At 28.6% G+C, this 16,263-nt stretch overlaps 1 protein-coding gene and 2 long non-coding RNA genes across 4 annotated transcripts; 1 reads left to right on the top strand and 2 right to left on the bottom strand.

The window, feature by feature from the left end:
- Nucleotides 1-267: 267 nt before the first annotated feature.
- LOC111041133 lies at nucleotides 268-3,782 on the bottom strand. The gene is made up of 2 exons (XR_002605287.1): nucleotides 3,738-3,782; nucleotides 268-383 (listed from the first exon to the last, which is right to left on the bottom strand). It is a non-coding gene; the product is annotated as an uncharacterized LOC111041133 (long non-coding RNA).
- A 6,887-nt stretch (nucleotides 3,783-10,669) lies between these two features.
- Nucleotides 10,670-11,308, top strand: LOC111041129. The gene has a single exon (XM_022325291.1). It carries the CDS (start codon nucleotides 10,670-10,672, stop codon nucleotides 11,306-11,308), a length of 639 nt encoding a protein of 212 aa, XP_022180983.1.
- Nucleotides 11,309-13,496: 2,188 nt separating this feature from the next.
- LOC111041132 lies at nucleotides 13,497-16,217 on the bottom strand. Of its 2 annotated transcripts, XR_002605286.1 has the most exons (3): nucleotides 15,557-16,217; nucleotides 15,008-15,126; nucleotides 13,497-14,094 (listed from the first exon to the last, which is right to left on the bottom strand). It is a non-coding gene; the product is annotated as an uncharacterized LOC111041132 (long non-coding RNA). The 2 variants fall into 2 exon arrangements; XR_002605285.1 differs by lacking the exon at nucleotides 15,557-16,217 and having other exon boundaries at nucleotides 15,008-15,391.
- Nucleotides 16,218-16,263: the final 46 nt, after the last annotated feature.

Genomic DNA, 16,263 nt, shown 5'->3' with positions numbered 1-16,263 from the left:
ACACACACACAGTCTCTATAGCGCCTACAGGTCATCGTACCTGATAATCGGTGAAAATATTTAAATATTACAAAAACAAATTTAATACAAAAAATAAAATAAATTTCATACCTGACCAATTTCATAATTTTTATCATAGTTTTATTGATAGCCGGAATAGCGTTATACCAGTAGTTACAACACAATTAAATCGAAAAGTTGGGGGCAATACAAACTCTGATCATTTAACAATATTAAATAAATCTACTGATAAATAAAAAGTACATACCACATGTTTTCTGCTATACAACTAAGTCTTTGAAACACTCACGTCAACACAGTTCACACTGCATAGTATGACATTGTATTCAAAATTGGCAAATTTTCACTGACGAATACCATCTCTGAAAAAAACGCAGCCTAAATAGTAAAATGTTCAACAATATACGTATGAGCTATTTGTTATTAGAAATTACAGATATTATATAGCTAAAATAATCTCTTTAAGTTGTAGCTTTTATCTTACCTATACGTAGTTATTATATGTTAATTTGTGTCTTAACTATTTTATTTAATAACGTATAAGTTTTATACCTTACGAAAGTCATATTTTTTCACTATATGCACGGCTAGTTAGCTATCTACTAGAACTCTGCTATTTGTTCATTTTTATTTTAATAATAGTATAATACTCAGGGACTAGTTAACATTACTGATTAGCAAGTGTGTTTATTTTATTTCAATATTTTATAAATATCGTTTAAATCAATTATTTTTATTATTAATTAATTTATAATATATTAATTCCTGAAATATTGTGTTAAGAAAATAAATAATTATTGCAATAAATTAACCTAACCTAACCTACTTGCTTGGAACTTTGTTTTGAATTTTCAACCCTAACCTACAAAAGTTGAATATTTCAAAAATTTTAAATTATAAAATTATTTGTATATTTTAAATGATGTGGATTTTGTTAAAATTTAAACTTTAAATGCTCATTACAAATATCTTGTTTATTTATTTTAAATAGTTTTTAACTAATATTTTAAATATCCATCAGGAGAATTGTATTGAATTTTTCAAGCTTTTTTGCCCAACAAATACAATTTTATTAACAATTATAGTAAAATAAACTAAATAAACTAAAAAAATTCAAAATTCAAATTGTGTGTTAACAGCTCAAAACTAGTCAAAATAATTTGAAAATTGTATGAAGTATATGAATTGAAAATATGAACAAATGATGTGAATTTCAAATATCTGCAATTATTGGTTGTTCCATTATAATAAAATAAGTAAAAATCACTATATGAGAAATGGAGTGAATATTAAATGTTGTCATAATGTCAACTTCAAATGTTTATAAAAATTTAATTTGACTTTCCGGTAGAATTTGTTTTTTTTTTGATAAAGGTTTGACAACCTTATAAGGAATTTGTATTAAGTTTTAAAAACTTAGATATAAAACGAAAAATTTGTATGAATTTCTAACTCAAAATATTTTGCACATTTTCGTGACTTAAACTAATTTTGTCAAAATTCAAAATTCAAACGGATATAAAAATGTGTTGTCAAAATTGTATGGTTTATGGAAAACGCCGTAATAAATATTCAGTAAAAATTCTCGGTCTACGGTCTACGATTTTTTTATTTGAGAGTTACATCAAAAACCTAAATCGAATTGGTCAAAACCCGGTTTCTGTAAAAATTCACTTTTTTTCCTTAATTTTTTGTTTGTTTTTCCTGCCGCTTTTGAAAACTATTGAGAATTTTTTACTTTCGACTACACGAAGTACCGATACTATTCACATTTCTAACAGAAAAGATGCTGTTGAAGAAAATCGAAGCACTTTTACTCTCCCAAAATAGCGGAAAGACATTAACAAAAAAACTTTAAAAAATAAATTGGAAAATCAATACATTCATCGCTCCGCTCGAAGTCTTAAAGAAGTTAAAGAGTTAAAATTGAAATAACTTTAATTTTTGAACTCGTAGGTACACACCTAGGTTTGAATAACTACAAAAAGTTAGGATATTTGAACGCCTATGTCAATATATTAGGATTGTTATGCACACAATATTATATAAAGATACCTATGCTAGTATAAAAGTATATTTTTCATAATCACCTGTACGGGATGATTACTGGTTAGGATAGTGAGTTTACCATTCCGTGAACATTTTTGTTTTTTAGATACAACTATAATATAATGTAATTGTAATATTAATATATAATAGAACAATGAAATATATGTAACACTAAATTAATAGTGTAATGCAACGGCTAACTTTGGATTAAAAAAAAATTATAAGTTTTAAATTAAAATTGTGTCTTATGAGTAATCACTTATAACGGGTAATTCTAAATTAAACCATATAATGTATGTCTATTTCAACTCGTTAAAAATAAGTTATAATTATGAAATTACCCTACAAACAGGGAGCAGAAAAACGATGACGACGAGCGGCGTGTGTATATTATTAATTTTGATCTCTCTTATTTTATGCATTTACCCTCAGAAATAAAATATGTGTCTACATAGGGGTAGCATATTTTTCATGAAATTAAATTTTTATTTGAAGTATAAAAAGTAAATTTAACAACCAAAAAAATATGAAACCAAAATTAATTACTTGAAACATCGACACTTTCGGTCTTCGGCGGAATCCCTGATTATTGTGTGTGCACTGCGGAATAAATCAGATGCCCTCGACTGAACTTAAGTCTGAAACATTGAGATTTATTATGAAGAAAAAAACCGTACGGATCGCTTCATGTTTCTTGTCCATCTCTGCTTTGCTAATAATTGAAATTTTAGACCGATTGCGTCTTTGCAANTAATTGAAATTTTAGATCGATTGCGTCTTTGCAACTACTTCGACAATCGCCACGGATTGCATTATAATTTATACTACGTCAATATGATAAAACCATAGATATATGGTACATAACAAATTTTTATATCAAGAAGGTCCGTGTTTGAGATTTGATCATTAAGATAATGATGGTATAACAATAACCAAAATAGTTTATAATTTTCAAATTTAAATAACAACAATTTATAAAGTACCTATTATTTCAATTTTTAATTTAATAATTGATAAAGGTGGTGTTAAAATATTCGAAGCACAAGCATATTTATTTATGAGTTATTAAATACAAATCGTATTGTAATAAATGTGATTACTACTTTTTAGATTTAACATAAAGGTATTCAGTGCCTAATGCATCACATTTACCGTATACCGAAAATTCCAAGTTAAATCTTTTCTCCGAATACTGTCGAGCACGAAATTAATAATTAATATTTTATGTATTCATTTTGAGTGCATTGGTTAGGTATATTTCCCAGCTTTATTAAATAGTTTGATGTTTGATGTACGACGGCGTCGCTTTAATTCACGGTTCGATTAAAAGCCGACGGCAAAGTAATATTCATAATATATTACTTAATATTTATATAAACTAAAAATTAAAATTGTTGAATTTTGCGGGACATAAAAACTACCGTGTACTGTACTACTGTAATATGACTAATATGTACAACACTGTTTATATTTATTTAATTTTATAAATACGTTATTATTCTGCGACCTGGATATGCCGTCGTCGTTTGTGATACCGTATTTTTTTGTGTTGCGCGCTCGGGAATAAAAAATATGCCCCTACTTCACCCGGGTAGCAAATCAAATTTTAATTTTAAGACTAAAAAGTAAAATATTTAAGCCCCAAAAGTATAAGTAATCAAACTTACGTATACATCGACTCTTCGGGTAATACATAGCTGCAAGGCGCCATACCTTAAGTGCAGACGCCATATCGAGGAACTTCTTTCTTCATCTAAATTCGAATTGAAAAAATCGAGATTTTTATAAAAATTACTAGAGTAGAATGAAATATGTGAGTAAATGTTTATTGTTGCCATACACATTTCTCTTTTGTTCGATGAAATTATTAGAATTGCGAATCGTCACCGGTGAGTGACGACGATCGGCTTTTGCCATAGATGATGGGTATTATAATATAATATTGTCATCAGTTTTTGAGTTTTTGACTTCTTTGGATTATACGATACACTTTTTATTTCAAATTCCGAAACAGAATATTATTGAGAGTGTTTAAATCTATACAATGCAGAACAGTAGATCACGGAACTCTGCGTATAGGCCATTTAGATTTTTACATACTCTACTGTCGTGAGTCAATTTTTACGTCCGGCATCTAACAATATTATTATTAGTCTTAAAGGTTAAACTATAACTTAACATAAAACACTAGAAGTGTCGAGACTTGAAAAAAATTCAATATTAGGCTTTGAAATACAAAAGTAATAAAAAAAATGGATACTTTAATCGAGCCTATAATATTCTCTCTAGGCCCGACATTAATGTGTTATTAAACAATATTATTCTATAATAGTGTGCAATCACCGATGTATATTTGGTAAAAAATTGTGTGATTTTATTATACTTCTACACTATATACAGCCGTGTAGGCGGCTGACCTAACTAAGGCTTTCACATAAAGGTAAGTGACGGGAGAAAAAAACCGTATGACAAAGTCAAAAAATGTATAGCTTCCTTCGTACCTACCTATAATTATTGTTTTATTTAATAACTTACCCTACATGTTAAGTACCAGGTACCTACAAGTATAGTTTATACTTTGCAGAGGTCGCTGTGGATATTTCTTAAAATAGTTAATATTTTAAAAAAAAACATAAACATTTTAGGTTTGTTAGTTGTACACATGAATTTACTAGACCAATTTGAATTAGTTAATGCCAAAAAAGTTGTTAAATTACGTAAATCATAAGTCACATGTCACATGTCGTATGAAAACAAAAATGGATAAAGTATAAGAGGGCTGTTTCAAACAAAGTAAATTTAGGTTTGTAGTGTAATAATGTAATAGTTCTAACTTGTAAGTGGTATGAACTATAAACAATATTGACTATTGACAATAAGAAATGTATACTCCTTTATATACCAATGACAATACCATGCTGATATAGTAACACATGATCCAATTGATATACATTTCCAATAACATTAAGATGTAACAGTTAATGCTGAATACGGTTTAATGATTTAAATTATTTGTTCAACAACAATTATTCGTAATATTTTTTGTTATATAGGGCATAGGCCGTTTCCAAAACGTACATATATTAATATCAGTTGTAAATGTTTTCTAATTTATGTCATATAAAAGGTAAAAATTGCATTTACTTGTTAAAATCTGTGTATATTTTATGTATAAGGTATTAAGGTAGTAGGTACATTAGTTACACGATATAGACACATAAATAATGGATAAATTATTAAAAACTGTGATTTTATATCTGTATTAAAAAAAATTATATAGCTGAAATTGAAAATATAATTATACATATTTTTGGGTTAAGGTTTGTCATTCAATACAAGAAAAAAACATTTAACTGTAGATTAAATTAACAAAATATAACTTAAGATGTATGAACTGAAGAATACATTGTTGAGTAGTCAAGATAGGACATGTTTACTTTGATAAACTGATTCAGTGAATCTTTCGATCATAAGAATCATAAGTCATTTTGCATTATTATACAAAATTAAATCAAATCACTTAATTCTAGTTCAAACATTATAAGTCTTAAGTTAGTAAACTAGGTTTGAATACAAAATAATTATTTATAAGAATGGAAATATCCATTATCCAAGAAGTCACTATTTCCATTTTTTCGTTTTAATAGATGAAATTTCAATTTAAATAATGTAAAAAAATTATTTTATTGATATATCAAAATGACAATAAATAAAAATCATCTACATCCTATATAGAGTTAAATAAAAAGTAATAATATTAGCCAACAAACTATGTACAGTAATCAAAGATCGGATCAATAGAATAATATAGACAACTTGCTGTACAATGAAATGATATGATTTAATTTTTAAGTCGGGTAAATCAATCACCCAGGGAAATTGTATTTAACAAAAAATATTTTTGCAAATTGAAAATGGAAATTGATTTCATAAGTAGTATTTTAAGAATTTCATATTTTATTTTATTGTTTTTATCTATGAATAAGAAAAATTGTATTACCTTAATTATAATTTATATAAATATTAAGTTCAAAAAAATTTTTTTGTTTGTTTTTTAAAAATGTTTTATTTGTAATATTTATTTATATATTTGTGGGATTATTGTATATTTTAATTTTATAAAATAGTAAATTTTTGTACATCAGCTGCCAAACGTAGCTGAGGTTAATTGTTATTAACGAGATGAATACCTTTATCTAACTTGAAGGCAAATATTTCCAAAAAATAAACAAATGACGTTTGAATACTTGGCTTATAGAAATAAAACCAAAACTTTGTTGGTAGCATATATTTTATCAAAAACAGTAATTGACTCTAATGTAAATATGTAAATGTATGTAAATAAGTAGAAATTATAAATGTTTTTTTTTAATTATTATTTTTATAAGAAGTTTAATGCCTGTATTATACATTTATACCTTTTGATCTGTTTTGTCACCTTTATTTAACTAAACGTGTAAATAAACAATAAATAAAATATTTCTACATTTTAGCCATTGGTAAATTTAAAAGTACTTGCGGTGCTTGGATTTATTTTTAGCAGTATTGGATCAGCACCATCTAATACATTAACCTAAACACCATTACAAAACAGTATACATTTTTGTACAGCAGATACATTATATTTTAATGATATTTAAGCAAAATCTTCAGCTTAACACTTTTCTTCGTACAAATATTATCATATATGTTATCCGGAACTTTTCTCCTAAACTAAATCCGCAAGAATATTGTTCATGTGCTGGCATGGCTCTAAAAAATGTATGTAAAAATGAACAAGAGAAGACCCATTTGAACTGAAAACCACAAAATACTATATTAATTGCACACAGGCTTAAAAAAGAAATTCATAGATTTCTAAAAAATAAAAAAACCTACATAATATTATATAGTGTAGTGTGATTTTTTTTATTTTTTTCTCCCTTGTTTACCTATATTGGGCTATACAAGGGCTATACCAGAAGTTAATTAATAAGTCCACTCTTAAACGCTGTACCAATTACAGTGAAAAATTAACGAAGTCGCTCTAGAGAATAAGATTATTACATTTGATAAACCTTTATCTATATTGGTAAATATACACTTATACACATTTTTGTGTTAAACATTTACTAACACATTTATTATATTTTGTTTAGTATTTTGTGTGCTCGATGTTTCCAAGACACAAATGTATGACTATCACTATAACGTGATGTAGGGATACTATATGGGGACAAGATTAAGTTTATGTATACTGATATACAGGTAAATATATTTAAATTTTTCTCATGTATATATTATATTAATTAATAATTTAATATAATTATTTTTATAGATTCACTAGTGTATCATATTGATAATGAAGATTTTTATGCTGACTTGGCTGCTAATCATAGGTTGTTAGACTGGATGGAAACTGCTAACCTGCCCAGACGCCCAGTATCCATCCGTGTTATATAGCAGATTGGAAGAAGGTTACCCGAAGATTGGCCCGGCTTCTTTTCGAATGGAGTCGATGTCATCCACTATTTCTAATATAATTTTTAAATACTATATATATATTATAACGAAATATGTTTTACTTAAAGTCTTAAACCATTAACACATAAACGTGCAGAATGCCTAGAGAAAAATTTTCAAATCTTGGCGGTCAAGGATATGACCGGTGTAACTGTGAACAGCAATGTAAGACAATTAAATGTAAGTGTAGGGCTGCAGGTAAACTATGTACTTCTAAATGTCATTATAGCTTAAATTGAAAAAAAAATATTTAAAAATAGTTAATATTCATAAAATAAATTATTGTAAATTATTAAGATAACAAAAATTGTTTTATATATTTTAATTAATTAATTGTAATTTCCCACTGTGCCATTCTGTGCAATGCCCGGGCAATGTGTATAATTGTCCACATTGTCTATTGAAATTGGGCATTGTACTACAAAACCCAATTATACACTTTGACCGTAACATATACATAATATAATATATTATATTATATTTATAGGAATATATTTTAATGTAATAATATTGTACAATAACAAAAAATAATGAGTGCTTGTAAATTTAAAACACATACACTTTTACATTTTATTTAAATACTAATTATAGATGTAGTGCCTACCCAAATAGGACTTTTACTGCCCGAAACCGTGATGGCAGAAACACACAAAAAATATATAAAAACTTAAAACAAGTTGTTTTCTACAAAGTTTCTTTTTAATTTTTACATAATTATGAATATTAATTATGGTTTAAAAAGAAAGTAGTAATTGTATTATTGTTTGGTATAAAATTTATAGTATAGGTATATAAAAAAATGTTTGCTCAAAATGAGTTAAATGAAAGATGGTGGTAAAAATGATAAAACAGTTTTATAATAAATATTAAATTTAAATAAGATTATGAAAATATGTAGAAATTCTCAAAAATTATTTTTGCCCCAACGCGAATAGAGTCCAAGTTACGCCTATGCCGGTGAGGGACTTGGATCCGCTTTTACCTAAGGCGCGTTGTAATACACAGAAAAGGATTAAGCGTAAATAATGCACGATTGCACTTCCTACTGCATATGAGATATTATATTATAATCTAACGTCGGACGGATCACTATTTTAATACCTATTATAAATATATAATAACACGGTCATCCAATCGCGGTCGGCAAGGAGCGTGTAGTGTGTGGCCCTCAAAAATATGGTAACAAAAACGAGCGGTTCGTCGCATGAGCAAGGAATGTCTCATAGTAATATAATAATTTGTTTATCGTTTAAGTAACCACTAACCAATATTTAAATGATTAAATGTAATATGTAACAATATGAATCGTGATCTGCGGGCGGCCGTGAACGACATGATGAATCTTTACCGTCTGAAACGACATATCTTTTTATTCTAAGGGTCCCAATTAAACCTCTGTTATTCCCGCGTTACCCGGGAGGTGATTAATCCCAGCACCCCCCACACTGCCATCCCCTTGCGACCATACCGGTACAACAGAGCATTTCTGTTTATGTATTTGAAGGTTGAAGACTGCAATATTCGGAGTGTGTTCCCAATGATAATTAAAAAAAAATTTTTTTTATTCTTAAAGTGCATTTTCCTGCAGGCGCTCGTTCACCCCTTCCTTTTTTTCTTTAAATTAATTTTATTGTTTTTTTATACTTATTTTTTTAAACATAGGACAATTTTTTGATGGGGCACCTCTCTTTAATCATTGGTTGAACAAATAATATTGCAATTTTTTCAATTCATTTTTATATAATATTATGTCAAAAAAACTACCGATTTGCTTTGACCAAAAGATTGAAAATTGAATGGTTATTAGTTTAATAATTATTATAATAGCTGTTCATTTATTGATTAGAAGTATCAGAAATTAACGGTGAAACCCGAAAGCGCAAATCAACCTTTTTTTCGATGACTCAAAAACGCAAAAGAAAATTGAATTGTTTGATACAATATTTTACTGACCTAAAGCGTGATGCTCTACGCTTTCCATGTATAGGTACGCCGGTACGCGGCCTTATCCGTTTCACGACAGATTGCAGCAACGCATCGCGACGGTTATTGCATTTGTCTGTATCTTATCGTTACACATTACGATGGCAGTTGATAATCATTTAAGATAACTATAGTCTATAAATTATAGTACACAATATAATATATAATAGTGTATACAGTATAAACTTACATTAAATAGGATTTTTGATAACTATATAGCTTTGCAATTACACAGGTCACAGGTGCCTTTATAGATATGACTTATATAACTTATTGAGCCGTTTTATTTTTAATTGAAATTCGATATACCAGATATCCATCTATATCAGTTGGTGTCTGTGCTACCACCGTGCCACGTGCGTCTATGTGTCCGATTTTGACTAAAATTAAAATTATAAGTTTTCAAAAATTAATTATTAAAATGTCATTTACATTAACTAACACAAATAAAGGTGTATTGTGTATTGTGTACAATGATTTTAAGCACAGACATCAGCGAGTAATGGCAAGCGGAGATATATCTTGGCGATGTACGGTAAGACAATGTACTTCTACTATTCAAACCAATTCTAAAATATCTAATATTTTGACGTAAAATGAAAATATATCTCATAATCATAATACTGTGGAGAATCGGCATATTCAGCGACAAATAGTTCGTAATAATAGCAAACGAAAGGCGACTGAATGTATTTCGGAGCGACCAAATAAAATTATTCGTCGTGAACTGATGGCGGTTGAAACTACAGAACTATTACACAACGATATGTCTAGTATAAGAAAATCCATGTATAGAGAACGTCGAAAAATAATTCCCGCAGCACCTACTTCATTATTCGAACTCATACAACAATTAAAATCCAATGGTTTAACTACACATCGTAATTAAACATTTTTCCATGTAGATGAAGAGTCGAAAATCGTAATATTCACGACAAACAGTAATTTAGAATATTTAGTCAATAATAGTCATACTATTTTATGTGATGGTACATTTTACGTTTGTCCCGCTCATTTTGAACAACTCTATACGATTCATGTTCTACATAAATCAATTTACGTCCAAGTTGTATATTGTCTGTTAGCATCCTAAACAACTGATATTTATGAAAAAATGTGGCATTTAATAAAAACATTATGTAAGAAAGAATTAAAACCTCAAAATATACTTCTGGATTTTGAACTATCTGTACATAATGGCGTTTTGCGTATATTTCCAAATGCACAAATTAAATGTTGCCGGTTTCATCTCGGGCAAGCCTGGTATAGACAAATTACAAAATTGGAACTTAAAATTGAATACGGCCAAAATGAATCAGAAATTTCACATTGGTTAAAGTATTTCTTTGGATTGGCTTTTTTACCGCGTACTGAAATTTTTGAAGCATTTTATGAACTATTTTCTATTGCTCCGGACAATCAGAAGATATCAGCATTCTCAGATTATATTTTAGCGAATATTATTGAAAATGACAGCAGATATCCACTACATCTCTGGGCTGAGCCACCTTCGAACGAGCCAAGGACTACCAATGGTCCAGAATCATATCACCGTCATTTGAAAGATCAATTTTATAACCTACACCCATCTATTTATAATTTTATTGAAGTGATTAAAGAACATCAAGCAGAAGTTTATTTAAAATTACAATCAAATGGTCAAAAATCTACGAATCGAAAATCTAAAGTCATCTCCAATACAAAAACTCGGACCTTGTATAAAGAAAAAAAATTTCTTGATTGGAATACTTGAAAACAGTAGGTTTCAAGTTTCAAATTTAAGGCGTTTAAAGTTAGGTTAAAATAATACTTAAAATTATATTTTCTATTTTTTACTGATTTTTTATTAATGATTTTTGATTTTTTGATACTTGTTTAAATAATTTAAAATTATATTCAAAATTATATTTTTATTTTTTACTGATTTTTTGATTTTTTTTAACTAATTAATATCACTGTTAAAATGTTTATGCTTAATTTAATATTAATAATAACTACAATTTTAACTAAATATGCTTTTTTTTATAAATTTGATTTGCGCTTATGGGTTATTAAAAAGGTAATTTTTTTTGCGCTTTTGGGTTATTTGTTTTTGCGCTTTTGGGTTGCGTTTGGGTCATATTTTGCGCTTATGGGCTACAGCCGAAATAAAGTCACATTTTTTTTTGTAAGCATTTAAAGTAAGAATTTCGTTACTCGAAAAAAAAAATATTTTCAAATCATATTGTAGTTCAAAATTCATAAATATATAATATTTATACACCTAATAATTAAAATCTAATACAAGGCACACAGTAACTATGGACAGCACGGCATACTATAATATTATCGACGTACCCCCCCCCCCCTCGGAACAATCTGAATTTTGTAATTTTCTTTACACTATTAATTAGTACTTAATGCCTGTGAATATTTCCGACGAGCTTTTTATAATTCCTGTTCTAACAGTTTTCCCGGAAAATCGATTTTCTAGGAATTTATATCCAAATTACAAATAGAATAATCCTTTAATAGTGGGTAAGTGAATATCATTCTACTGCAGTACATCAGGTATCTAAAGAATATCTGCACTGAAGGTGTTACATTTTAATTCAATGATATAGAACATTGTATACGAACAACGATGCTGTACGAAGATGTGATTAAAGTAATTCATTTTACTGTTTTACCTTATTAGTACTACAATAAGGTTGAATTGAGGTTATTTAAAATTAAAATGCTCATAAAAAATATTGTGACCATGTTTTTTCAAATTTTTCAACTGTCATTAGAACAATATATTAGGAGCATTGTATTCAAATTTCAATCTTTTTGACCCAACAAATAAGATTTTATGAAACTGAAATTGTTAGTTAAGAGCTCAAGACAAGTCAAAATATTTTTGATATCGTTTTATATTGTTTCTGTAAATAATTGCAATAGTAGTTCAAAAAACAGTATGTTAATAATTCTCTATTAATGTTATAAAAAAAATTGATTTTTTAAATGTTCATATTTATGTACTAGCTGATATCGTGCACTTCGTTGTCCCTTTAAAAATGCCAACTCTATATATGAGACTCGCTGGTAATGACGCGAGCAGTATATTATTAGGTAGGCAATCTACCTGAGGTGGATTTCAGATCCCCCAAATAAAATGTTTTATTTATATACTAGGTCTCCGAGCGTCGATGAGGGAGACCCCCAGACCCCCCGAGAGGGCTGAAAGTGGATTTCGGTCCATGGACACTGAGTAGTTGCAATTATGAAAGTCGCTTCAGTAGGTAGGTTGAACCTCAAAAGTCAGAGAAGGTGATAAGGATTTGTGATGAGAGGCTTTGGAGGTGTCGTTTCGAAAGCGGGAACGTTTGAAAATCTAGAAAGCTGTGATTGAACGGATTGATAGTCGATACGGTCCAGTCTTGTTTTACCAATATAAAGTTTTACTTCTTAAGCTTTTTTTATTGCAAATACATAAATAATATTTGTATAATATATTATGACAGTTAATCATAAGGAATCATCATTCAGGAATACAAATAATATATAAGTACCTAACTAATTATGATTAATGCTCAATGATTGGTCTAAATTTTAATACAACGCTGTTCTTTGGTGAAATTAATCCTGATCTACTTCTTATATACAAAAATTCACTCTTTTTATTCACGCGTGCTGTTGACACGACGTGCGTGCCTGCAATATGTGCCCTGGTTCTACGAGTAAGACCATACTCTAATACTCACACTAATGATCATTTATGATTAATACAAAGAACCCGGAATTGCATATTGTCTCAGTATTATTCCTATAATGTATAACGTATTGCTCTAATTGTTGAAACTTTAAGAGAAAGTCATGCCGCATATTAAGTTGTCTCTGTGTAACTAGCATATAACTTACAACTCCGTTTAACGCATAACGTACTAAAATGTACTTTCAGCAGTTACTATTTTGTGTTATTAGCTTTCATTTGACGTATTAACAGTTTTTATAAATAGTAAATTATTAGAATATTATCTGTGTACCCTCGTTGGTTGTTACGATATTTTGCTGAATGTACTCATAACTCACTTACGAATTAGTACATCGTAAAAATCCAATATTCAAGGCTTCGCTAACAACATAAAATTAAAACTGCCAAAGTAAATATTGGTATATTATGTGTTAGTAAGACGGAATTATTTGACACGAGTATGACATTCTCTGAAGAAGAAATATTTAAAATGTTTAAATAGTCCTTTCATATTGTATAAACGAGGCAAGATATAACAACCGAAGCCCTTGGAGTTGAATGATCATACAAAATAATATTATTCTCGATAATTTTAATTTCTTCTAATAGCATGTTGGTGTAATGTATGTCCATCAAATAATCATTATTTAACACTCCATCGTGTTTTGCTTTCATCGAACATATCTCCACACGTAATTTGTCTTGAATTTCTTTGTTTAGCGTCAATTCGTACAGGCAAAAAGATAGCAAAGACCAAATGGTTTCCAAACCAGCGGAGAACAAGAAAATAGTGTTACTGATGATGTCATCGTCGGTAAATTTATCTGCAAAAAAAAGGTGTTAATAAAACTATTATTTTTGTATACCTGAAAGATGCCGGTCTATTAACACAGGTAATTTATATCAATATGCAGGTAATATAATTAATTATTTAATTAAATATTTATTTTTAGGCAGTTAGTTTAGTTATATTTTTTGGAAATATAATATTATTATTCAAAGATCAGCAGAATACAAAATATATAAAATAATAATTAAAATATGTATTTACTGTGTTGAAATAATAAAATGTATTTCCTTAGAATAATATTGATAATATTTTATTAAGAAATAGCAAATGTACAATTTTCACATGTGACTAATTTGACATAATTAATTATTAATTACAAACATGCAGCTATACAAAAGTACATTTACCTCTTGAAACTGCGTTTTTCGTTACCCGCGTAAAAACTAATTGGTCACTGATTTCAGCCTCCAGCGCTTTTCAAAAAATATACACGCGAGCATTATTTTAATAATCTGTGTTGTAAAATTAAATTAAAAAACGTCTATCTATATAATATGAATATATTATATTTCATGGTTGAAACAATCTTTTGAAATTTAGAAAATATGGCAACCAGTTAAAAATTATGTAATGTACATCAAAAAGTATGTGTGTGAGAGAGAGAGATGTGTGCTGTAAAAACAAAAATAAACCCCAAAATATGCATTTATGTGCTAAATTAAATTACGTAACTATAGCATTTTATAGTTTTGTCTTCACCTGACGCACATATTTATTAATTACCTACGCTGCTATTTTTATGGTCGTGTGTAAAATAAATATACAAAAGCTACCATAATAACTATCATATCAATAGCATCATTAATTATTATTGTTCTTGTATATTACCTACCTATATTTAAATATTTTATTCATTCACATTAGATAACTAATATTAAATTATTTACGTCAATCACTGAATCGTTGTTAATTTGTTTGTCTAACACGAACTGTAATTCTTGACTGGATCATAGCTGGATTTTCTGAAGTTGACTGCTAAAAGGTGATTGCTGAGTGAGATCAATTTCTAAAAAGTAACAATTAACACGTAATAATAATTTATATATTAAGAGGGCGTTTTACCATAGGCGTAACAATATAGGGTTTAAAAGTTACATAGGAAACTCACTTAAGTCCTGAAAAACCAAAGTTCAAAATAATCCATAGCTAGAAAAAAATTCATGTGGTTTTACCCTAAACTTTTATTTAATTTCAATGAAAAATCTTATCGAATATCGGGTATCTTCAATCTTGTAATAATTGTTCATGTCATTGAGCCATTCTGCAGGTGTTATAGTTATAAATGTTATGAATTTTCATTACCAAATTATAAATAAACTATACATATAATATATAGTATATACATATGATATACTTTAGTGATTTTAACAGATTTATTTTATCAAACATAAAAAACTAATAAATGTAGAAAATTAACCAAAATATTTTGAACATACCTATTATACAATTTCTAGTAATTGCTATCGCGAATATTTGGTGATAATTTCAACGCTCAGCAGTTATTCGTTTTGGAACTACAGAAATAAAACAAAATTGAATTCGTCAACAACTAATACACTCATTATAATTTATAATATTAAGCCTGTGGGCTATGGCCACAGCCACAGGTGCATCATAAATAAGTACAAATATTAAATTCGCCCTGCGTATGTACCTTTGGTATGCCGTAGGTATAATAAATACAAAATAATAATATAATATAGGCAGTATTTGAAATTTCAAAATGTATGAGCATTTAAAATTCGTAGACATTATGACCATGGTCGTAAACTCGGAACAGTCGGAACTCGTAAAGTCATCACATATTCAACCACGGTCACCGCTTTGCGGCTTGACGCGGTTAAAGCCGGGCATACTGACAGTGTTGTTGTATCATTCCAAGAATATTATGCGCATGAAACATAAATAATGACTGGTTTTGCCATGTTGTAAATAATATAATGCATTCATGCTCGTCCAATACGACCACACGGCCATACCTACATATATTATGCACCTTTTGCGACACACGATATAAGTATATAACTGTTATGTTCTTTGGTTATATTATTATCATGGTGCGACATATTATTACGTACTGCGTAGTGCATACACCGTACTCGCCGTGTTCGCGTCCGGTCGACCGTCGTCCGTGCCCGACGAC

The sequence above is a fragment of the Myzus persicae genome, unplaced genomic scaffold, assembly GCF_001856785.1.
Source record: "Myzus persicae strain clone G006 unplaced genomic scaffold, MPER_G0061.0, whole genome shotgun sequence".
Taxonomy (NCBI): domain Eukaryota; kingdom Metazoa; phylum Arthropoda; class Insecta; order Hemiptera; family Aphididae; genus Myzus; species Myzus persicae.
Note: the sequence above shows the minus strand (reverse complement) of the source record. Positions and strands in the feature narration are given on the sequence as shown.

What these genes read in the sequence shown, in the direction of transcription:
- LOC111041129 (XM_022325291.1), top strand. Translation starts at nt 10,670, where the DNA reads ATGTGGCATTTAATAAAAACATTATGTAAGAAAGAATTAAAACCTCAA.